The sequence below is a fragment of the Mustela nigripes genome, chromosome 7 (assembly GCF_022355385.1).
Source record: "Mustela nigripes isolate SB6536 chromosome 7, MUSNIG.SB6536, whole genome shotgun sequence".
Classification (NCBI taxonomy): Eukaryota; Metazoa; Chordata; class Mammalia; order Carnivora; family Mustelidae; genus Mustela; species Mustela nigripes.
The window spans coordinates 34,614,913-34,639,001 of record NC_081563.1 but is presented as its reverse complement, the minus strand read 5'-3'; the positions used below and the strand labels follow the sequence as shown (position 1 = coordinate 34,639,001).

The following is a 24,089-nucleotide window of genomic DNA, read 5'->3' as shown; positions in this document are numbered from 1 at the left end:
CTTTATATTCCTGAGGTGAAACCGCTAACAACCCTCTGTACTAAAAGCTCTCAGCAGAAGATTCCACATCTTATTTGCTCCCCCACTCCCAGGTTGATGGAGAAGCCTGGCCAATGGGTCCATACTCCGACTGAGTGAGAGCGAGGCGCTTCACCAGGCGACCTACGGAGGGGAGGAAAGAAACCAGACTCTGCGCAAGTTTGCTCAATGAAGAGAAGCCTTCCACCCAAGGCCCATCTGCCTGACCCCTCAACTCTAGCTCTCCACGCCCCTCCCCAGACCTCCGCCCCAGGCCCCGCCCCAGGCCCCGCCCCAGAGCGCCCCACCAGGTCCTGACAAGTCCTTTCGCCTCTGGCCGGATTCGCAGGGAGCTTGCGCATTTCTTGCGGCGTCTCGGCATTGCCCGAATCAAAAAATGTGTGCGAGGCGGGGGCGGGAACTTCGTGCTTTCTACAGACCCCGCTACAGTGGCTTTCTGAGCTCTCCTAGAGCTGTTTTTTTGCCTCCTTGGTCCTGCCACTCCGGCTTCTTGCTCCCTGATATGGCTGAAGAGGGCATGTTATAAATTAGGCGCTCTCTGGGCAGCCCGTCTCCTGGCGCAGGGTCCTTGGGCTGAGACTTCAGGCGACGGCAGGGAAGACAGGGTCCTTCTCTGGGGCAGTCGCGCAGGCAGCGGCTGCGGGAAGCCGGACACCGGGCGTCATGTATTACAAGTTTAGTGGCTTCACGCAGAAGTTGACCGGAACATGGGCTTCCGACGCCTATAGCCCGCAGGTACCGGTAGCGCCGGGCTGTCTCGGACAGGAGCGACCGCCCGAGCCTCTGCGCTTGGAAGTCGTGAGGCCAGAGGCGGCTGGGGTTTTTGCCTGCGGCTCGGTTTGGCTCGCCCCGCACGTCCCGGCCCCTCTCCATGTCTGCTTGCAGCGGCCGTAGAGCCTCTCATTCTGTAGCTGCTTCCCCAGCTGGGCTTGTCCGGCGCGGAAGTTGGGCCTGGCACTTAGCTGGGGTCAAGGTGACCTCCGAGGTCGTTGCTTCTGGGTCGTGGGGTGACTTGTGGGGTCGGCGTGGCCCAGAGTGTGACCTGGCAAGAGTCTGAAGTTCGGCTTTGTCCTATTTAAGGAGGTGCCGCTTTTGGTCTCCGCAGTGCTCTACTGTTATCCCCACTTCTTAGCCCAAAAAGCCGCATCAAAGCACGAGGTTGGAGAGCTGGGATGACAGCACCGAGGGAAGTCATAGGGGCCGGAGAGGCTATATGATCAGAATTGGGGGACTTAATGGGATCTTTCACATGTTCATTTGAATCTGGGCAATTACGTGCAACGACCTTAAACGCTTCTCAGCTAGAAATCGTTGACTGCAGCTATTTGAGTCTAAAAAGTAATCTGATTTCACTCATTTTGTTGGTTGGGAATTTCGGACTCAGTTGTAGACTCTTACTAAGAGCTAACATCCTGGCTTTACCATTTTATTTTTATGACCTTTATCAGGTTACTTAATTTTTTGTGAGCTTAGTTTCATCTAGGGCAGCTTTAGTACAGGTTAAATGAAGTGTCTTGTCACGTCATTAGTAGTCTTTGGCAGGTGTTTGGTACTGGCAGGTGATAGGTAGCTAATTCTTCAGAAGTTGAGTGCGAGATACCATCGTGTTCGTTCCTGTCCTCAGAAGTGTGGGGACGGTTGGTGAAATACGCAGTTGGTGAAATATTCAAGCTGGAATCGAATAGTAAAGATCCCAGGTGGGATGCTCTGTTGTTACCTCCTCCCTTCCGGGGGACACAGTAACTTGCCCAAGCGGGGATGATGTTTAAAGAGATTTCAGGGTCGCCTTGGTGGCTCAGTTGGTTAAGTGTCTGACTTCAGCTCAGGTCGTGATCTCGGGGTCCTGGGATCGAGTCCGGAATCGGGTTCCCTGCTCAGTGAGGAGTCTTCTCCCTCTCTCCACCCCACCCTTTCCGCTCATGCTCTTGCTCTCTGTCTTCCTCAAATAAAATCTTTTTTTTTTTTTTTTTTTTTTAAGATTTTATTTGTTAGACAGAGTGGAAGGCAGAGGCAGAGGGAGAAGCAGGCTCCCTGCCAAGCAAGGAGCCTGATGTGGGACTCGATCCCAGGATTCCGGGATCATGACCCGAGCCGAAGGCAGCCGCCCAACCAACTGAGCCACCCAGGCGTCCCTCAAATAAAATCTTTTTAAAAAGCGATTTTAGTCTAAGATTAGATGTGCTGTTAATATTAACTAGAATAAGCGTGTCTGGGTGGCTCAGTCATTTGAATGTCTGGCTTCAGCTCAGGTCAAGATCTCAGGACCCGGGGATCCAGTCATCCAGCCCTGCTCTCTGCTCAGTAGGGTGACGGCTTCTCCCTTCCCCTCTGCCTGCTGCTCCCCCTGCTTGTGCTCTTTCTCTCTGTGTGTCATATAAATAAATCTCTAAAAAGAATTAAGATAGGGCAGGTTTTGGGGATTCGGGAGGCAGGGTCCAGGTTTATGAATGTTGAACTTGTGATGATGTCATGTCAGGTAGTTGGATTTAGGAGTATGGAATTTAATAGGTTTGGGTGTCTTCAGGCTATAGTTGGTAGTAGAAGCTGTGGTGGGGAGATCACCCAGGGAGCATATAGGGAAGAAAGGTGGGAATGTGATTAGACTACAGAAACATGAAGGGGAGGGTAGAGGAGGAACATTTATCAAAAGAACAAACCAGCGGGCGCCTGGGTGGCTCAGTGGGTTAAAGCCTCTGCCTTCAGCTCAGGTCATGATCCCAGGGTCCTGGGATCAAGCCCCACATTGGGCTCTCTGCTCTGCAGGGAGCCTGCTTCCTCCTCTCTCTCTCTCTCTCTCTCTCTGCCTGCCTCTCTGCCTACTTGTGATCTCTGTCTGTCAAATAAATAAATAAAATCTTAAAAAAAAAAAAAAAAAGAACAAACCAGGATTAGAAGGGAAACCAGTGTGGTGTTACTGAAGCCAAGTTGGTAATGAGCTTAAAGAAGAAGTTGTCAACAGTGATTTATTTCTTTTGCAGATTACAGGGGAATAGCTATTTCTGTCATACTTATTTCTGGAGAAGAAGCGTATTTTTCAGTGCACTGATCATAAATATTTCAGTTTAATGAGTTTTGACCAATGCATACACAGTAACCCATACCCCTCTTAACATATAGGACATTCCATCATCCCTAGGAAGTTCCCTTCTCTATCCCTGTCCACCTTCCTCTTGTGACTCTTATTTATTTATTTATTTATTTATTTGAGAGAGAGCATGAGCGAGGAGAAGGTCAGAGGGAGAAGCAGACTCCCCGTGGAGTTGGGAGCCCGATGCGGGACTCGATCCCGGGACTCCGGGATCATGACCTGAGCCGAAAGCAGTGGTCCAACCAACTGAGCCACCCAGACGTCCCCCTCTTGTGACTCTTATAAATAAACTGTTTTTGAATTTCAGTACCACACAGTACTCTTGTGTAGGGCCTTTTTTCCCCCCATCAGTATTTTTGAGGTTCATTCATGTTACGTGTATTAGTAGCTCCTTTTATTGCTGTGTAGGATTTCATTGTGTGACTATATCACAACTGATTTGTTTTTGTGGTTGTAGATGTTCTTTTATTTTTTACATATTTGTCAGAGAGCACAAGCAGGAAGAGAGGCAAGCATAGGGAGAAACAGCCTCCCTGTTGAGCAAGGAGCTCGATCCAAACTTGATCCCCTACCTGAGCCGAAGGCAGACATTTAACTGACTAAGCCACCCAGGCGGCCTGTAGATGTTTTTTGAATAGAATTTTAGCAAAATCTAGGTTTTGCGATTAGCAAGGAAGTAAAATTTTTGACTGAAACTAACATATATTGAAATTAAATTGGCTCCCAGAGCAGAGATTATCCTGGTACAGGTAGGGCATTCAGATTTCTTGTGCCTCTTAAATAGTATTTTTCTTGAGAATCTTCTTAGTTACTTAAGATTGTATTTCTCTTGAGAATCTTCTTAGTTACTTAAGATTTCTAATTCTGCGTTGAAAGAAGTGATGTGTAGGTTTTATACGTAGATTTCGGAGTGCTTGTGTCAGGCATCCCCCCCAAACCAGGTGTTTTGGCTTTGGCAGTTAGGAGTACTTCAGTTTTTCCTTTCTTGGAAACATTAGCACCCTGTAAAATGTAGATGTTTACAACTTCCAGTGTTATAAAGTAAATAACCTAATATGCATTAAATAACCTGATATGGAAAAACTAGTTTCCGAACAATGATACAGGTAGGTATTTATAAATCAACTTGATGGCAAGTAATTCTATTTTCTAGTGGTTGATTGAAAAGCATTTTCCTTATCTTTTTGTGTCCTATGTCAAAGTAAATTGAGGCTAATAAACACATGAAAAGAGGCTCAACATCCCTTGTGAGGGAAATGCAAATCAAAACAACAGTGAGATATCACTTCACACCAGCTAAAAATCACAACAGGTGTTAGAATGTGGAGACACTGGAACCCTAGTATATTGCTGGTAGGAATGTAAAATGGTGCAGCCACTTTAGAAATAGTCTGGCAGTTTCTTAAAAAGGGAAACATTTCATTTTTTTTTTTTTTTAAGATTTTATTTATTTATTTGACAGAGAAATCACAAGTAGACGGAGAGGCAGGTAGAGAGAGAGAGGGAAGCAGGCTCCCTGCCGAGCAGAGAGCCCGATGCGGGACTGGATCCCAGGACCCTGAGATCATGACCTGAGCCGAAGGCAGCGGCTTAATCCACTGAGCCACCCAGGCGCCCAAAAGGGAAACATTTCTACCTTATGACTCAACAATTCTAGTTAAGAGGGCAAGATGACCTTCTAGGTAAAGGAAACTGAGAATGAAGGAGGGGAGGGGGCTGCAGGGGAATCATTGAATAGTAAGTTTAGCTGTGGTAGGTGGAGATAGATCACGAAGGGTCTAGGATGATAGGGCTTACTTTAGTCAGAAACAGGAATTTACAAAGCATCTTGATGGAGAAAGTTGTGGTAGAGTCTTGTCCAGAGGTTGAAACTGAAAGACCCGCGGATCCCCTTACCCAAGAATCCAACACTGCCACTGGATGCAATCAGCAAGAGGTTCTTTATTGTTACGCAGGTACCGGCGGGTGGTCGGCAGCTCCAGCTAACCGAGCACACCGACCGGGAGTGAAGCAGGGTCTTTTATAGGAAGGTACAAACAAGTTTTGGGTGGGGCGCAACTGATTGGTGGATAGTTTGAACTTTTGAAAAAGGCATACCTGGAGTCTGCTGATTGGCTCTGGGGACCCGCGCGCGCGCGCGCGCGCGCGCGCGCGCGCGCGCGCGAAGGGAGAGGCGGGAGAGGGGAATAAGAAGAGGGAAGGGAGGAATGCCATCATGGCGTCTCTATTATTTCTATAAGCCAAGCGGTTACAGAAAGGCAAAAGAGCAATTAATAAGCAATTAATCACACAATTAATAACCTAGTCTTATATCTAAAGGCCAGCAGTTTACAGAAAAGCAAACAAGCGGTTTTAGTTATTCTATTTGTCTACTAAGGGAGGGGGCTTTCCAGGGAAGGGGGTCTTTCAAAACAAGAGCATACTTCTCACCTTCAGTTTCGTGGAAGGTGTATGATGGAGGAGCAAGTATCATGACAGAGCTATGCTTGGAAAGATAATATGACTGGGAGAAACCGCTACCAGGGATGTCTGTTAAACCCATACAGTAGTTAAGCCCATACAGTAGAGTCTTCCAAGTGGGAAAGGAGTCGGGGGAATAAGGAATTAGTGACCAGTGAGGGAGATTGTGGGGGATGAGAAAGGAGGACTCCAGGATGACTGGGTAATGAGAGGATGGTGGTGCTTTCCTTATGATAAACAGGGAACTCCTGGATAGGTTTGTGAGAAACTGGGTGAATTTTGGACCTGCGGAGTGTGATGTGTCCTGGAAACATGGAGGTGGTGATACCTTGCTGGCAGGTAGAAAGAACGAACTTGAGTTGCTGCAGACTGAAACTTGTTTCTAGTCCTAAATCAGAGTGAATTCAGATCAGTGCACTGAAAAATTCTATCATTTAAAATTTTTTTAAAAATTGTGTTTCTCTTATTTCTCCACTCTTCTCCTTCTCAAATCTAAAAGGTAGAAGAAGAGGGAAACTTGGGCCAGTCAACTTTGAAGGGAAATAAATCAAGTTGACTTTTGTCTCTAAAAAATTTGGAGCAACTAGGGGCACCTGGCTGGCTCATTTGGTGAAGCGTGCGACTCTTTGATCTTAGGGTTCTGAATTTGAGCCCTGCATTGGGTGTAGAGGTTACTTAAAAATAAAATCTTTTTTTTTTTTAATTTTATTTATTTCATAGAGAACACAAGTGGGGGGAAAGGGACAGAAGGAGAAGCAGACTCCCCACTGAGTGGGGAGCGGAATATGGGCTTGATCCCAGGACCCCAGAATCATGACCAGAGCCGAAGGCAGACACTACCATCTGAACCCTCCAGGTGCCCCTTAAAAATAAAATCTTAAAAAAATTTTTTTGGAGCAACTAAATTATACTGGGAAGAATTCAACTGCTAAATGTTGTTGCTATTGAATGGCTCTTAATTGTAGAGGTAGTGATTGTGTAAATAGCTCGGAGATTTGATATTAAAAAGCAAAACCTGTGATTTCCACTTGGTCTCCAGTCCACTATTTTAAGAACAGCATTCACTGGTTTTCTCATTTGTGGGAGGTGTGGGAGGCTCTGCCATCAACTGCTGATTTGATTTACATGACTTTAGTTCTGAAATATTTAAGTCTACGTTGTGGTGAAGCTATAGTTTATTTATACGTTCAACAGATATTTAAATGTGCTCTTCGCTTTTTTAAGTCTTGGGAAGTAAGAGCAGTGAACAAAACATGCCAAAATCCTGCCTTCGTGAGGCTTCCATTGCAGTAGGGGGAGACACAGTAAACGTAAAATTCAGTATGTTAGGTGCTTATAAGTGCTGTGGAGAAAAAAAAAAAGACCAGGAATGGGTGATAGGTTGTTAGGAGGGTAAGGGGGAGGACATGCAGTTTGAAAGGATGTCTTGGGAATGTCTTGCTGAGAAGGTGACACAGGGGCAAAGACCTGAAGGAGGTGAGGGTGCAGCCATGTGGATACCCAGAGAAGAGCATTCTGGGTAGAGGGAACAGTGCCTGGTGCCTGGGAGGTTTAAGGGACTCGTCTAGGGGACTGGGGTAGAGAAAGGGGATGATGTAAGTGGTAGGGTGGGGGGGTTTGAGGGGTGCATCTCATGGTCCTGGAAGTCCCTGTAAGAACTTTGGGTTTTGCTCAGTGAGATAGGAGGCTTTTGGAGAGGTTTGCACTCAGTAGTGACATCTGTAGTCACCGGTTGCTGCATGATAGTAGGTGTGGAAATGGAGGGTGAGCAGTTGGGAGGCTCTTGTAAAAATCCAGGGGTTTGGACCAGAGTGTGGATTGGTGGAGATGGGTGAGAAGTGCTCAGATGCTGAGTGTGCTTTGAAGGTAGAGCCAAAAGGATTTGCGGTGTGTAAGCTGTATTAAAAATGATTCTAGGGGCGCCTGGGTGGCTCCGTGGGTTAAGCCGCTGCCTTTGGCTCAGGTCATGATCCCAGGGTCCTGGGATCGAGCCCCGCATAGGGCTCTCTGCTCAGCCGGGAGCCTGCTTCCTTCTCTCTCTCTCTACCTGCTTGTGATCTCTCTCTCTCAAATAAATAAATAAATCTTTACAAAAAAAATGATTCTGGGCACATGGGTGGCTCAGTCTTTAAGCATCTGACTCTTGATTTCGGCTTAGGTCATAATCTCAGAGTTGTGAGATTGAGCCGTATAGGGTTTCCCATACAGTGAATGAGACTTTCTTCCTGTCTCTCCCCATTCATGTGCACATGCATGTGCGCTCTCTCTCTCTCTCTCAAATAAATAAAATCTTAAAAAAAAAAAAAAAAAGATTCCAAGGATTTGGGCCTGAGAACCTGGAAGGATGCTACTGTCAGTTATTGAGATGGGGGAGGCCCGTAATTCTATATTGGGACATCTGCAACCCTGGAAGGGGCATGGAGAAGGGATTTGCTCTAGATACCTTCCTGTAAATACAGCTTCCTGGTCAAGCCCACTCTTGGGAGCCCCAGTGTCAGTCCTGTCTAGCTGCCTTGAAATATTGGAAGCACTGACTGCTCTAAAATTCTTAGGAAATTGGGGTTCCTGTGGGGGGCACTCAGTCATTAACCATCTGACTTTGGCTCAGGTCATGATCCTAGGATCCTGGGATCGAGCCCCACATCTGTCTCCCTGTTCGGCGGGAAGCCTGCTTCTCCCTATTCCACTTTCCCTGCTTGTATTTGTGCGCATGCGCACTCTCTCTCTGCCAAAGAAATCTTAAAAAAAAAATTCTCAAGAAATTTAATGACAGATTGGTGAATATCCATTCCTTTTACTTGTGGGGCCAGGACAGCTGAGTTATTGATTGTATGGTATAATAAAAGTGGGTGGGTTTGAATCCATCTTTTGTATGGAATCTCAGCTTTTTTTTTTTTTTTTTTTTTAAGATTTTATTTATTTATTTGACAGGCAGAGATTACAAGTAGGCAGAGAGGCAGGCAGAGAGAGAGAGAGGAGGAAGCAGGCTCCCTGCCAACCAGAGAGCCCGATGCGGGGCTGGATCCCAGGACCCTGGGATCATGACCTGAGCTGAAGGCAGAGGTTTTAACCCACTGAGCCACCCAGGCGCCCTTCAGCTTTGTTTTAATCGTCTGTAATTGAGTGGGGGGCACCTGGGTGGCCCAGTTGGTTAAGTGTCTGACTTTGCCCTGGGCCATGATCCCAGAGTCCCAGGATTGAGACCCTGCATCAGTCTCCCCCCTCAGCGAGGAGTCTGCTTCTCCCACTGACTGTACCCCCTCATGCTTTCTCTCTCTCTCTCTGTCTCTCAAATAGTTTTTAAAAAAAAAAATCATCTGTAATATGGGATGATAATACCTCATTTACAGGGTTAATGAGAAGAGTAAGTTTATTTATGAAGATTATGGAGGTTCCTGAAAAGAAATGCTTATTATAAATGAAAGCAGAATGTAGACTTTTTTTTTTTTAAGATTTTATCCATTTATTTGACAGCATAAGCAAGGGGAGTGACAGGCATAGGGAGAAGCAGCCTCTCCACTGAGCGGGGAGCCTGATGCTTAACTGACTGAGCTACCCAGGTGACCCTAGAATGTAGAATTTTATACCTGACTGTAAAGATGTTAAAATATGAAAAAAAGATTAGAGGAGAATATACAATTTATAATAGTTAATGGGTGAGATACTTAGATTATTGGTAACTTTACAATTCCATATTCTAAACTTTTACAGTATTATAAATGGAAATGTGGAGTTATTTCAAACCATGAGGTTGGTTGATACTCCTTTCTTCGTATGATACTGTTCAAAAACTGCTGTAGTTTTCAGTTACTTGATAGGTGAACAAACACTGAACGATTAGGTATAATCCTTTCTAAAAATGCTCTCACATTAGTTCTGTCAAAACAAGAATTTGACTTCAAACCATTTTCAGAGCTGCTTAGTAGAAAAATTTTTGCATTCAAAGGGAAATGATCCTTATAGGAGAAAATACAAAGCTCACAGAATAAAGGAGTGTTTTAAATTCTTCAGTTCAAAGAGCAGTACTTTCTGATGTTCTTATCTTGGTAGTTAGGGCCTCCCGGTCCCATCTCTAACTCCTTCTGAATCTGAATGTATTATATACTAAATTTAGACTAGCAGCTTACTCACGAAGCTTTCTTTTTAAATCACTTGTTGTCTTTAAGCAACAGTTGAGAAAGGGTAGTAGGGGCAGGTAGTAGAATACTTAAAAACCCAAGGCTCTCGACTTTAGAGGGCCCTGACTGTCGACACTAGATACCATTCTTTTTGCAATGCGATCTTAGTCAAGTTGCCCTCTCTGATCTAGTTTTCTCCTCTGTAAAATGGGTATAGTAACATCTTGGTAGGGTTGCTGGCAGGATTAAATGAGATGATGTTTGTCCAATACTTGACAGGATGTCAGGCATATAACAAAGTCTGAGTACATAATTAGTGGCTTTTATTTCAGAACATTAATAACCATAATGGCAGGGATTGTGTCTGTCCTAGTCATCGTGCATTTTCAGTATAGAGTAAGTCCTCAGTCATATATGCTGAGTGGGGGGATGCAGTGCAGAAAAGTCCACGGTTCATGCCCATTCATGGGACTGTGTCAAAGAAATAGAAATGATGTTTATTTTGTGGGGGGAGGTTAATTGAAATATAGTTGACTTACAATATATTATATTTCAGGTGTATAACATAGTGATTCTATAATTATATACATTACAAAATGCTCACCACTGTAAGTATACTTAATCATCTGTCACCTTACAGCATTATTGACTATATTCTGTATGGTGTACTTTTTATCCTCCCGACTTACTTATTTTACAACTGGAAGTTGTATATTTTAATTTCCTTCACCTCCTTCCCTTATCCTCTCACCCTCTCCCCTCTGGGCCACTAGTTCTCTGTATTTATGGGTCTATTTTTTTTTTTTTCTTTTAGGTTTTTTTTTTAAAGATTTTATTTATTTGACAGACAGAGATCATAAGCAAGCAGAGAGAGGAAGGGGAAGCAGGCTCCCCGCTGAGCAGAGAGCCCCATGCAGGACTTGATCCTAGGACCTTGGGATCATGACCTGAGCCGAAAGCAGAGGCTTTAACCCACTGAGTCACCCAGGCGCCCTATTTATATTTTTTGTTTTATTTTATAGATTCCACACGTAAGTGAGATATTAATGGTATTTGTTTTTTCTGTCTTATTTCACTTAGCATAATATCCTCTTGGTCCATGCAAGTTGTTGCCAGTGGCAATATCTTATTTTTGTGGCTGAGTTTTACTCCATTATGTGTATGTCTATGTGTACACACACACCACATCTTCTTTATCCATTCATCTATCAATGTACACTTAATATTGCTTCCATATCTTGGCCATTGTAAATAATTCTGCAATAAACACAAGGGTGCACATCTTCTTGCATTGATATTTTTGTTTTCTTTGGGTAAATACCCAGAAGCAGAATTACTGGTTTGTTTGTGTTTGTTTTTTCAAATTACTGATTTGTATGGTATTTGTATTTTTTAAATTTTTTGAGGAACCTCCATACAACTTGCACCAGTTTATATTCCCATGAACAATGGGTGAGAGTTGCCTTTTCTCTCTATCCTCTATACCCTTGTTATTTCTTCACTTTTTTTTTTTTTTTTTTTTAAAGATCTTATTTATTTATTTGACAGAGATCACAAGCAGGCAGAGAGGCAGGCAGAGAGAGAGGAGGAAGCAGGCTCCCGGCTGAGCAGAGAGCCGATGTGGGACTCGATCCCAGGACTCTGAGATCATGACCTGAGCTTAACCCACTGAGCCACCCAGGCGCCCCTATTTCTTCACTTTTTGATACTAACTATCCTTGGTTTTGATTTGCATTTCCCTGATACTTAGTGATGTTGAACATCTCTTCATGTGTCTGTTGGCCATCTGTAAGTCTGCTTTGGAAAATAAGTGTTCAAATCCTTTGTACATTTTTTTTTTGGTAGAGTTGTATAAGTTCTTTATATATTTTGTATATTAACCTATTATTAGATATATCATTTGCACATAATCTTCTCCTAGTCAGTTGGTTGCCTTTTTGTTTTGTTGGTTTCCTTCACTGTGCAAAAGATTTTTTTTAATTGGTTTTTTTTTTTAAGATTTTATTTAGTTATTTGACAGACAAAGATCACAAGTAGGCAGAGAGACAGGGAGAGAGAGGGGGAAGCAGGTTCCCTGCGAAGCAGAGAACCTGATGCAGGGCTCTATCCCAGGACCCTGGGATCATGACCTGAGCCTAAGGCAGAGGCTTTAACCCACTGAGCCACCCAGGCGCCACTGTGCAAAAGATTTTTTAGTTTGCTATAGTCCCAGTTGTTTATTTTTGCTTTCGTTTTCCTTAGCTGAAGAGACTGATTCAGAAAAATGTTGTTAAGGCTGATATCTAAGAGATTATGTATGTTTTTAGGAGTTTATGAATTCAAGTCTTACATTTGGGTTTTAATTCATTTGGAATTTATTTTTTGTGGGGTTTTGGGGTTTTTTTTGTTTTCAAATGATCCTTTAGTGAAGTATTTTCCTTTGTATTTCTTTTTTTCTTTTTTAAGATTTTATTTATTCATTTGACAGAGACACATAGAGAGAGGAACACAAGCAGGGGTAGTGGGGGAGAGAGAAGGGTTCCTGCCAAGCAGATAGCCTGATGCGGGGCTCAATCCCAGGACCCTGGGATCATGACCCGAGTTGAAGGCAAACCCTCAACTGACTGAGCCACCCAGGCGCCCTCCTTTTTAGTTCTTAACTAGCTGGGTGTTCCACTGCACCACTATTAATGTCATCTATGATGTCATGAGGGTGGTGGCCATCAACATTGCAGCCCAAAGACTGGGCAGTACCCACGATCTCTTTAATGGTTCCAGAGGGTTCTGTGGCTAAAGATTGGTGCCACATCTGTCAGGCAATGTTGACAATCTCATCAAAAGTCTCATTTCCACTGTGCTTAATGTTTTGCTGCTTCTGTCTCTTAGCTTTTCCTTGAGGGCTTTGATAATCAGGGCAGAGGCAGAAGGTACTATTTCATTCTGGGCCTAATTTGAATGATTACTTTCTCTGTAATCCCCAGACCCTTCCAGTCACCAGTTGCCTTGGCAATGTCACCAGCCTTTTTTGGAGACAGACCCACGGGGCCAGTCTTTGAGGCCAGGGGCCAGGGGCTGATGGGCACCAATGTCCCCACTGGTGCTCCTTAAGTATACAGTATAGCTTTGATCTTGTTAGGGTCAAACTTAGGTGGTATGTTGGAGGTGGCTGGTGTTGGATGAACCCTGATTCAGGATGACACGAGACAGTTCACCTTTGTCTCCTCCTAGTCCAAAGCCCAAAGCTCCTTTTTGTTTTATTTATTTATTCATTTATTTATTTATTTATTTATCGATTTATTTATTTATTTGACACAGAGAGAGAAAGATCGCAAGTAGGCAGGTAGAGAGAGAGGAAGGGAAGCAGGCTCCCTGCTGAGCAGAGAGCTCCCTGCTGAGCAGAGAGCCCGATGCGGGTCTCCATCCCAGGACCCTGGGATCAGAACCTGAGCTGAAGGCAGAGGATTAACCCACTGAGCCACTCAGGCGCCCCCAAAGCTCCTTTTTAAAAAAAACTTTTTTAAAAAATAATCTCTGTACTCAACATGGGGCTTGAACTCAGAACCCTGAGATCAAAAGTTACACGCTCTGCTGACTCAACCAGCCAGGTGCCCTGAGTTTCGTTTCATTTCTTTTTTATTTTATTTTTGTGTCTTATTTTAATTAATTAAGTAATTTAGAGAGAAAGCGGTGGGTGGGAGGGGAAGGAGAGAGAATCTAGAGGAGACTCCACACTGAACGCAGAGCCTGATATGGGGCTGGATCCCACGACTGCAAGTTCCTGACCTGAGCCAAAACCAAGAGTTGGATGCTCAGCGACTGAGCCACCCAGCACTTCCGGTTTCATTCTTCTGGGTGTAGTTGTCCAGTTCTACCAGCACCATTTATTGAGGAGATTGTCTTTTCCCCATTGTCTATTTTTGTTTCCTTTGTTGTAGATTAATTGATCATAAAAATAATGGTTTTATTTCTGGGCTCTCTGTTCCATTGGTCTCTGTTTTTGTGCTAGTACTGTACTGTTTCAGTTATTATAGTTTTTGGTATATCTTGAAATCTGGGATTATGATACCCTCAGCCTTGTTCTTTTTCAATATTGCTTTGGCTCTTTGGGACCTTTGATTCCATACAAATTTTAGGATTATTTTTTCTTATTTTGTGAAAAATGCTGTTGGTATTTGATAGGGATTGTATTGGATCTGTAGGCTGCTTTGGGTAGTGAAGTTTTAACAATATTAATTCTTGGGGCGCCTGGGTGGCTCAGCGGGTTAAATCCTCTGCCTTCGGCTCAGGTCACTATCCCAGAGTCCTGGGATGGAGCCCCGCATCGGGCTCTCTGCTCTGTGGGGAGCCTGCTCCGCCCCCCACCTGTCTCTCTGCCTACTTGTGATCTCTGTCTGCCAAATAAATAAAATCTTAAAAAAAACCAAACTATTAATTCTTCCAGTTAATGAGCATGGTGTATCTTTCCATTTATTTGTGTCTTCGGTTTCTTTCATTATTGTCTTAAGAGTTTTCAGAGTACAGGTTTTTCACCTCCTTGGTTAAATTTATTCCTTAGGTATTTCGTTTTTTTGTAGTTGTAAATGGAGTTGTTTTCTGAATTTCTCCTTTTCCTACTTCACTATTAGTATATCGAAATGCAACAGGTTTTTGTATATTTTGTATCCTGCGACTTTACCGAATTCATGTATTCTAATAATTTTTTGGTGGAGTCTTTAGGGTTTTTTTTTTTAAAGATTTTATTTATATATTTGACAGACAGAGATCATGAGTAGGCAGAGAGGCAGAGAGAGAGGGAGAAGCAGGCTCCCTGCCGAGCAGAGAGCCCGATGCGGGGCTCGATCCCAGGACCCTGAGATCATGACTGGAGCTAAAGGCAGAGACTTAACCCACCGAGCCACCCAGGTGCCCCTTTAGGGTTTTTTTATATGTAGTATCATGTCGGCTGGAAATACTGAAAGTTTACTTATTATCGAGGATGCCCTTTATTTCTTTTTTTTCTTAGTCTGATTGCTGTGGCTAGGACTTCCATTACTGTGTTGAGTAAGAGTGGGGAGAAGGGACATTCTTGTTTTGTTACTTTTGATCTTAGATAAAAAGCTTTCACTTTTCACCATTGAGTATGATGTTAGCTGGTGGATTTATCACATATGGTCTTTATTATATTGAGGTATGTTCCTTCTAAACCCACTTTGTTGAGACTTTTTATTATAAATGGATGTTGAATTTTGTGAAATATTTTTTCTTCATTTGTTGAGGTGATCGTGTGATTTTTTTTTTTTTATTTTTTTTTTAAAGATTTTATTTATTTATTTGACAGAGAGAGCTCACAAGTAGGCAGAGAGGCAGGCAGAGAGAGAGAGAGGAGGGAGCAGACTCTCTGCTGAGCAGAGACCCCGACGTGGGACTCGATCCCAGGACCCTGAGATCATGACCTGAGCTGAAGGCAGCGGCTTAACCCACTGAGCCACCCAGGCGCCCGATCGTGTGATTTTTATCCTCATTTTGTTAATGTATATCCTGTTGATTGATTTGTGGATATTGAACCATTCTTGCATCCTGGAATAAGTCCCGCTTGATCGTGTTTTGATCTTTTTAATGTATTGTTGAATTCAGTTTGCTAAATTGAGTATTGCTAATTGTTGAGTATTTTTTGCATTTGTGTTCATCAGAGATACCGAGCTGTCATTTTCTTTTTTTATTTGGTTTTAGTATCAGGGTAATGCTGGTCTTGTAGAATGAATTTGGAAGAATTTCTTCCTCTTCTAGTTTTTTGAATCCTTTGAGAATAACAGGTATTAACTCTTCTTTAAATGTTTGATAGGAGGTACTACCTATGAAGTCATGTAGACCTGGATGTTTATTTGTTGGGAGGTGTTTTTTTTTTTTTTAAAGATTTTATTTATTTATTTGACAGAGAGACAGAGAGGGAACACAAACGGGGAGAGGGAGAAGCAGGCTTCTTGCTGATCAGGGAGCCTGGTGTGGTTCTCTATCCCAGAACTCCAGGATCATGGCCCATGCCGAAGGAAGACGCTTCGCAGTTGAGCCACCCAGGCGCCCCTGTTGGGAGTTTTTTGGTTACAGATGCACTTTTTCTACTAGTAATTGGTCTGCTCAGATTCGCTATTTCTTCCTGATTCAGTCTTTGAAGATTGCGTGTTTCTAGAAATTTATCCATTTCTTCTATGTTGTTCAACCTGTTGGCATATACTTTTCATAGTAGTCTCTTACAATCCTTTATATTTCTGTGGTGTTAGTTGCAACTTGTTTTTAATTTGCGATTTTGTTTGAGCTCTTTTTTTCTTAATAAGTCTGCTAAAGGTTTAGCAATTTTGTTAATCTTTGTTATTTCCTTCTTTCTACTAACTTTGCTCTCCATTTTTTTTCTTGTTCCTATGGGTATAAAGTTAGGGTTGTTGAGATTGTGTTAAGGTTGTTGACATTGTTCTTATTTCTTGAGGTAGGCCTGTGTTACTTTAAACTTCCTTTTAGGACTGCTTTTGCTGTATCCCAAAGATTTTGAACCATTGTTTCCATTTTCATTTCTCCGTGTATCTTTAAAATTTCCTCTTTGTGGGGCGCCTGGGTGGCTCAGTGGTTAAAGCCTCTGCCTTTGGCTCAGGTCATGATCCCAGGGTCTTGGGATAGAGCCCCACATGAGGCTCTCTGCTCAGTGGGGAACCTGCTTCCTTCTCTCTCTCTTTCTCTCTGCCTGCCTCTCCTGCCTACTTGGGATCTCTGTCAAATAAATAAATAAAATCTTAAAAAAAAAATAAAATTTCCTCTTCGAGTTCTTCCTTGATCCGTGGATTGTTTAAGAGCATGTTGTTTAGCCTCCCATGTGTTTGTGGTCTTTTCCAGGTTTGTTTTTCTTTTGTTTGTTTGTTTGTTTGTTTGTTTTGCTGTAATTGAGTTCTAGGTTCATAGTGCTGTGAATGGAGAAGATGCTGCATCTTAAATTTATTGAGACTTGTTTTGTGGCCTAACATGTAATCTGTCCTGGAGAATGTTCCAGATGCACTTGAAAAGTATATATATTCTGCTGCTCATGGATGGACTGTTCTGTACATATCTAGGTCTATGTAGTCTGATGTTATTTAAAGCCACTATTACCTTATTGATTTTATGTCTGGATTCTCTATCCATTGATATAAGTGGGGTGTTAAAGCCTCCCACTATTATTGTATTACTGTCAGTTTCTCCCTTTGTGTCTGTTAATATTTGCTTTGTATATTTAGGTGCTCCTGTGTTGGGTGCATAGATATTTATAGTTGTTGTAACCTCTTGTTGGATTATTCCCTTTATATAGTGCCCTTCTTTGTTTCTTGTTACAGTCTTTGTTTTAAAGACCAATTTGTCTAATAAAAGTTTTTACTATCCCAACTTTCTTATTACTTCCATTTGTGTGGAATATTTTTCTTTATATCCCTTCACTTTCAGTCTGTACCTGAAGAGAGCCTCTTAATAGGCAACATATAGATTACCCTTGTCTTTTGACTGGAGCATTTTGACCATTTACTTACTTACTTAATTAATTTATTAAATAGGGTCCACACCTAGCCAGGGGCCCAGTGTGGGCCTCAAACTCATGACCCTAAGATAAGACCTGAGCTGAGATTAAGAGTTGAACGCATAACTCACTGAGCCACTCAAGTGCCCCATTTTTTTTTAAAGACGATTTACATTTAAAGTAATAATGTACAGGTGATATTTTGTTAATTGCTTTCTGGTGGTTTTTGTCATTTTTTTCTCCTCTCTTCCCTTGTAATTGATGCCTTGTGTTTTTCTAGGATTCCTTTCTATTTTCTTGTGGATTTATTATAAGTTTTTGGTTTCTGGTTAGCTCAAGTTTCATATGTAGCATCTTAAGGATATAGCAGTCTATATTAAGCTTATGGTTGCTTAAGTTCAAACACATTCTAAAATCACTATTAAATCCTCTCATGTATGTATATGTATATGATGTCATATTTACATCTTTATTTTGTGACTCTCAAGAAATTTTATAGGTAATTGATTTTACTCATCTTTTAACTTTCATACTAGTTTTATAAGTGATTGATTTATTATCTTTATTATATGTTTGCTCTTACCAGTGAAATTTTTTTGTTTTGTAATTTTCTTCTAGCTACGGCCTTTTCTTTTTGGCTAAAAGTCCCCTTAACGTTTCTTCTAATTTGTGTTGTGCTGGGGCAGCCTCGGTGGGATGTTTGGAGCTGAGGCAGGTGCATGTGGTGGAGGATTCCTCGGGCCGGCTGCCGCTGGTGTGGGCGGGGCCCACCGGCGGGGCTGGGGGCCGCAGGCCTGCTAGCGAGCCGGCTCCCATCTGCACTATCAAGGCAGAGGGGGAACGTAAACAATGGTGCTTGCTAGCACCTTCTAACCAGAGACAGAGTTCCAGCAGTTCTTCCACCATTTTGCAGTTGTTCTAGCATTAGTATATGAGGTTTTCTTCACTTATAGTCTGTTTGCCTTTTATTTTATTTTACTTTTTTAAGATTTTATTTACTTGAGAGAAAGAGAGTGAGAGAGCACGACAGCGAGGAGGGTCAGAGGGAGAAGCTGACTCCTGGCTGAGCAGGGAGCCCTACCAGGGACTCCAGCCTGGAACTCCAGGATTATGACCTGAGCCAAAGGCAGTCGCTTAAGCCAATTGAACTACCCAGGCGCCCTCTATTTGCCTTTTAAACTGATTGGGGATTTTTTTTGCCCTGCCCCCCCCCCCCCCCCCCCCCCCCGCTGGGTGTGAATCTGTGTGTGGGCCTCCCAGTGCTGTCCCTCCCCACTGCAGTTCTAGCATCAGGTGCGGTTCCTGTTGTTACTGTGTCTCTGTTTCCTACCGTTCTCTGTGTGGTCCCTCTATCCTTTGCTATGCAGAAGCTGTTCAGTCAGCCTTTAGTTCTTCTTCAGGCGGAATTACTCTCTGTGTGTAGGTGTAGATTTTGTGTATTCCTGGAGGAAGTGAATTCAGGGTCTTTCTGTGCTGCTCTCTTGGACCGGAACAAGTTTGCTTTAATGCCTTTTAGTTTCCCCGTTGATCTTAATGCTTGCCTGGTGGGAGTATCATTGAAGCTTTCAATATATGATTTTTAGACTAGGTCTTGTCAGTTATAAGTAAGTTTTTATGTCTTTGAGGAGATTAAGGACCAGGGGTCTGACAATTCTGTTAATTTGAGCAAAGGATTTTCTCTCTCATCTGTAAAATGAAAGAGGCTGAGCTTGAACTCTGCTTCCTAACTTTAAATTTTATTTTTTCTAGATAGAATATAAAAGGATGCAATTTTATTGGTGTGTAACTCTTAGGTCCTATCTTTTAGAATTTAATATAAAAGGATGCAATTTTATTTGTGTAAGGTTTTTCCGGCGAGATAAACACAACACCAGGCAAAGTGGGTGTAAGGCAAGGTTTATTAAAGGTTCTCTCCGGTGAAGTTTCAGGGCCCAGGTGAAGGGGAGCCGAGAAAGTTGCACCGGGAGGAGGTGGGCACCCTCGGGCGAGGTTCCGCAACTCTGGAAAGCAGAGTGGGGGAAGTCGAGCCCAAGGCAGGGAGGAGGGGGCTTTTAAGGGGTCTTGGGGAAAGCTCAGGGGTCTTTTGGCAAGTTTCCCTTATTTGGATATCCCTCCTGCTCATCGGGATCCCATTGGTCCACAGGAGCCCGGGGCGGGGGTCTCAGATTCCTGCTTGGTCCTTTGTTCTCCTGTCCGAGCTCAGGTCTTGTGGCGAGAACTTTCGCCATCTTTGGTAGCCCTTCCTGCCAGCCCAACAATTCGTTTGTAACTCTTAGCTCCTCTCTTAGTCTTCAGGTTATTTTGGAGAACCATCTATAAGCCTGCCACGGTGGCTTTACTCTATCAGATAGAAAACCAGAGTTCCCCCGAGGTACTTCTTTTTTGTTTTAATAACTTTATCAAGATACAATTCACATCCCATACATTCAGTCATTTAAAGGGTATAACTCAGTAGTTTGTAGTGTATTGATGGATATTGTGCAACCATTACCACATTGATTTTAGAGCATTTTTGTCACTTCCAGAAGAAACCTATACCCTGCAGTTATTACCCCCCTGTTGGTCACCTCCCAGCCCTATGCTGATCTACTTTCTGTCTGTGTAGATTTTCCTATTCTGGACTTGCATATGAATGGGCTCATGGGGTCTTTCTGACTAGCTTCTCTTACTCGGCATGTTTTTAAGGGTTATCCTTGTTGTGGCCTGTGACAGTACTTGATTTATCTCCCCCTTTAGGTTATTTTTAAGCCTGTGTTCCTGTCTGTGTGGCCCAGGGAGCTGCTATTGGCAGACTTGTGTTGACACCCAGTGTCATTGAGTGGATATTGCTGACTGTGTGCTGTGTGCCCGCGGCAGGTGTGCTGCTTTAGGCACACAGTCTCCTGCCGTCTTTTCAGGGCTAGCTCCCAGTGCTTTTAGATACATGTCACAGATGAGAACACTAAATTTCCTTTGTTTTTACTGTGTCTGTTTAACTTACAGGTTTATTAATGCCAAAAGGTTCAGTTACTCTAATTGTTTTGTATTCTGGTCCTGAAAGACAGGTCTCTTACCATTACAGGCTCCTCCAGATTGAGAGATTTTTTTACTGTGTGTCCGCACACATTCTGCTGTCTGCTCTGGAGTTAGAGAGAACATGTTAGTACATTAGCTCACCCAGAGGAGAAAAGAGACAGCTGGGTCTCTTTGGAAATCTAACCAAAAGTTCATAAAGATTTAAAATGATTTACTGATTTGATAGGAAGATAGACATAATAGTTATTTCTGGAAGCCCAGATTGGGTTTTTGTGGTTGTTTGCTTCCCCTTCTCCCCCACCCCTATCTTTATGGCAGGGAATTCTTCTCGATGGGGTTTGCTGTGGGAAAGTGAACTAAGGTATTTTGTTGAAAGTTTAAGGACTTTAAATCTTAAAATTAAAGGCCTTGGTAATGCGGACTCAGAGAGCCTTTCCTTCCTTCTTGTGTGGTTGAATTACTGCCTCCAGGATTCCAGACAGCCTGCTTGTTGAAAGGTTGTTCATAAGCCCCAGGCATGCTTTCAACTTGACATTTTCCTTTTTCCTACAGGGATTAAGGCCTTTGGTTTCCACAGAAGCACCACCTATCATATTTGCCACACCAACCAAACTGAGTTCTGATTTTCCTGTATATGATTATGCTGGGAAAAACAAAGTTCCCGAGCTGCAGAAGTTTTTCCAGGTGAGAGAAGACACTAGAATGGACACTAGAGAATAAGTTCTTATTTCGGCCATGAGTTTTCTTCTAGTTATTTTTTGCTTGCTTGATATTAAAATTCATTGCACTATTAGAAGTAGGGGAGGCTTTCTTGGGTTTGCTGATCAACAGAGAGAAGCCAAAATTGCATTTTAGAATGTTATTAACGATAATCTACATACAGATAACTGAGAGGTCAGTGACCCTGCATCTCAGGTGCTGTGGGGGCTGCACTGGGCTCCTCCTGTTGCAGCCTCAGAAATGTACGCAGATTCAGGACCGGTTTGGGGACTTTTGGTCAGTTGAATCCCTTTTTAATCCAATAAGTAAGACTTGATTGGGCAACTGGGGTCTTGAGTTACTATGGGGGAGGGAGTTTGGAGACTGCAGAATAATGGATTCAGCATTTTTAAACAAGGGTTTAACAGCTTACTGGAAAGAAGCTGCATACAAAATGGACTTGAGCGTATTAATTGACCCAGTGTGCTCAGACATCACTGGCTAACGAACAGAGGTCAGACTAAATGTAGGACATTTCTTGTGCCTGTGGTTATTTGACTGTGGATTACCTTTGCATTTAAAAGAAATCCACCAATGCTGCTTTCCTAATTGAGCAAGATACAGTAAATTATTATATGTGCTGCCGAAGCGAGCACAAGATACAGTAAATTATTTTGAAACATGGAATTTGTTGCATGTGTGTTCCTGAGGCTCCATTTTGGAGAATGGCTTTGGCCTTACAGGCTGTGGCTGCGTTTATAAGAAAACGTATCCTGCTCTTTCTGTCCGCATTCTAATGGGTTAGGGTTTTTTCCACTGCAGTGTGTTGATGGATTAGTTCTAAAGTAGAGACATTGGTTCTTTATTAGCCTAAACTGTAAAATCTTTTTATTATTAACCATGTCCTTGATAATTCTTGCTTCCCAGAAATCCGATGGTGTGCCCATCCACCTGAAACGAGGCCTGCCTGACCAAATGCTTTACCGGACCACCATGGCGCTGACGCTGGGGGGGACCATCTACTGCCTGATTGCGCTCTACATGGCTTCGCAGCCCAGAAACAAATGACTTTAGGCTGCAGAGGACTGGTTTGCTTTTTGGCATAAACCCTTTGAATTTTCATTTTTCACTGCTCTGTAAACATTTTCTTTTTTACTTGAATGGTTTACTTAACATTTTCCCAGAGAAATAGGAAGATATTAAGGCAGTATTTTGGTTTATGAAATGCACATGGTCCGTCAGAGCTCATTGGACAGTTAAAACTATTGCTTAAAGAAATACTGCTGCTCCTTGGGCTCCTGATTTCCCTGGAGGTTCTAGAGGGAGGCTGCACACAGGCTCATCGACAGCAGTCTGTGCCGAGGTCCTTAGGGACTCAGAGTGGTGTTTTTGAGCATGGGGTACAGAGGCCTTTCTGGATTTGGATGTGATTGAGGAAGGAAGAGAGAAACCAAGGCGAGGAGTATGGAACGGAGGTTTATGCTAGTAGACACCTTGGGGGTTTTTCCTTCTTGCAGTAAAATGTTAAAAATTATTTGCAGCCTGACTCTGTTCATTGGACAGTTTGTTTCCAAGGGTTATTTGCCTCACCTCAGATCTTTAGTGAAATTTTATGTGTAATTGTTTGTATTTATTCCACCTCGGGAACAGAAGACACCTGTTGAGTGTTGTACTTTAGACCGGTGTGTTTTATTAATGCAGCTGTGACACAAAGTCTCCTTTACCTTTTCAAAATGTTATGGCTTTAAATTATGACTTATTTTGATTGTGGAATAAATACATGAATGAAAAATCTCAATTTTGAAGTCCTTTTGAATGACCTCTCAGACTACTTTCAGGATACCAGAGGCATCTTTTTTTTTAAGATTTTTCTTTATTTGACAGAGAGAGATCACAAGTAGGCAGAGAGGCAGGCAGAGAAGCAGGGAAAGCAGGCTTCCTGCTGAGCAGAGAGCCCGATATGGGGCAGGATCCCAGGACCTGAGATCATGACCTGAGCCAAAGGCAGAGGCTTAACCCACTGAGCCATCCAGGTGCCCCTACCAGAGGCATCTTAAACCTGAGTCTCATTTCTTTCTTTTTAGTTAGACACCAGATAATCTTTACAGAATGGTTCCTCAAAGTCATGTAATAGGCTAATGGCATATTAATGATTACCATATGGTTTTTTTTTTTTTTTTTAAGATTTTATTTATTTATTTGACAGAGAGAAATCACAAGTAGACAGAGAGGCAGGCAGAGAGAGAGGAAGGGAAGCAGGCTCCCTGCCGAGCAGAGAGCCCGATTCGGGACTCGATCCCAGGACCCTGAGATCATGACCTGAGCCGAAGGCAGCGGCTTAACCCACTGAGCCACCCAGGCGCCCCCCATATGGTTCCTTTTAAGAAAGCAATTCGCCCCTTAGTGAAATGTGCCTGTAACACACAGTTCATTTAGACATTAATTTCCTGTGCTGTCACATTGGTAGACTTCACATCCGTATATTCTATGAATGCTGAGAAAAGGTGGGATTTTATTATATATAAAGTGGTAGTCTGTGACCTTTTGCTGAGGGTAAAATAAACACCCAGCAGCATCCTCACAGGCTGGCAGGCTCTTACTTGTCTGTACAGATCTAAACTTTATTCTTCTCTGGTATTTCCTCCAAGTTTTTATTTTGAAAAACTTCAGACTACAGAAGGATCATAAGAGGAGCACAGTACACACCTGTGTACTGTGTGTACCTTCACTGAGCAATAGATTTGCGTTTTCTTGTTCCCTTACAAGTGCAGGGACATGTAATGAATGTCTGTAAACGCACATTTGTTCTTTGCTGAATCAATTAAGATTAAGCTATGGAATTATGATAATTCAGCCATAAAAACTGTAGGCAGTACCTTTAAGAATAAGGACATTTTCCTTTGTAACCGTAATACAGTTGTCACACTCCATTTAACATTGATAACAATACTATAATATATATTCTGTATTTAAATTTCCCTAGGCATCCCAACAATGTGTCCTTTATAGTTGTGTTTTTTAAAATGACAGCCTTAATTGGAATATAATTCACACACCATAGAACTCACCTATTTCATTTTATCTTTTTTTTTAAACGATTTATTTATTTTAGGGAGAGAGTGTGTACGCATGGGTGAGGAAGGGCGGAGGGAGAGGGACAGTCTGCTCAAGCAGACTCCCT

General features: G+C 42.8%; 1 protein-coding gene and 1 pseudogene across 1 annotated transcript; one reads left to right on the top strand and one right to left on the bottom strand.

Annotated features, from left to right (window-relative positions):
- Positions 1-608: 608 nt before the first annotated feature.
- On the top strand, positions 609-22,706 carry LOC132022290 (cytochrome c oxidase subunit 7A-related protein, mitochondrial). Its single transcript, XM_059407602.1, has 3 exons — positions 609-774; positions 20,762-20,893; positions 21,836-22,706. Exons 1-3 carry the CDS (start codon positions 703-705, stop codon positions 21,974-21,976), a joined length of 345 nt encoding a protein of 114 aa, XP_059263585.1. The 5' UTR covers positions 609-702; the 3' UTR covers positions 21,977-22,706.
- Positions 12,339-14,368, bottom strand: LOC132022141 (large ribosomal subunit protein uL11-like; annotated as a pseudogene).
- Positions 22,707-24,089: the final 1,383 nt, after the last annotated feature.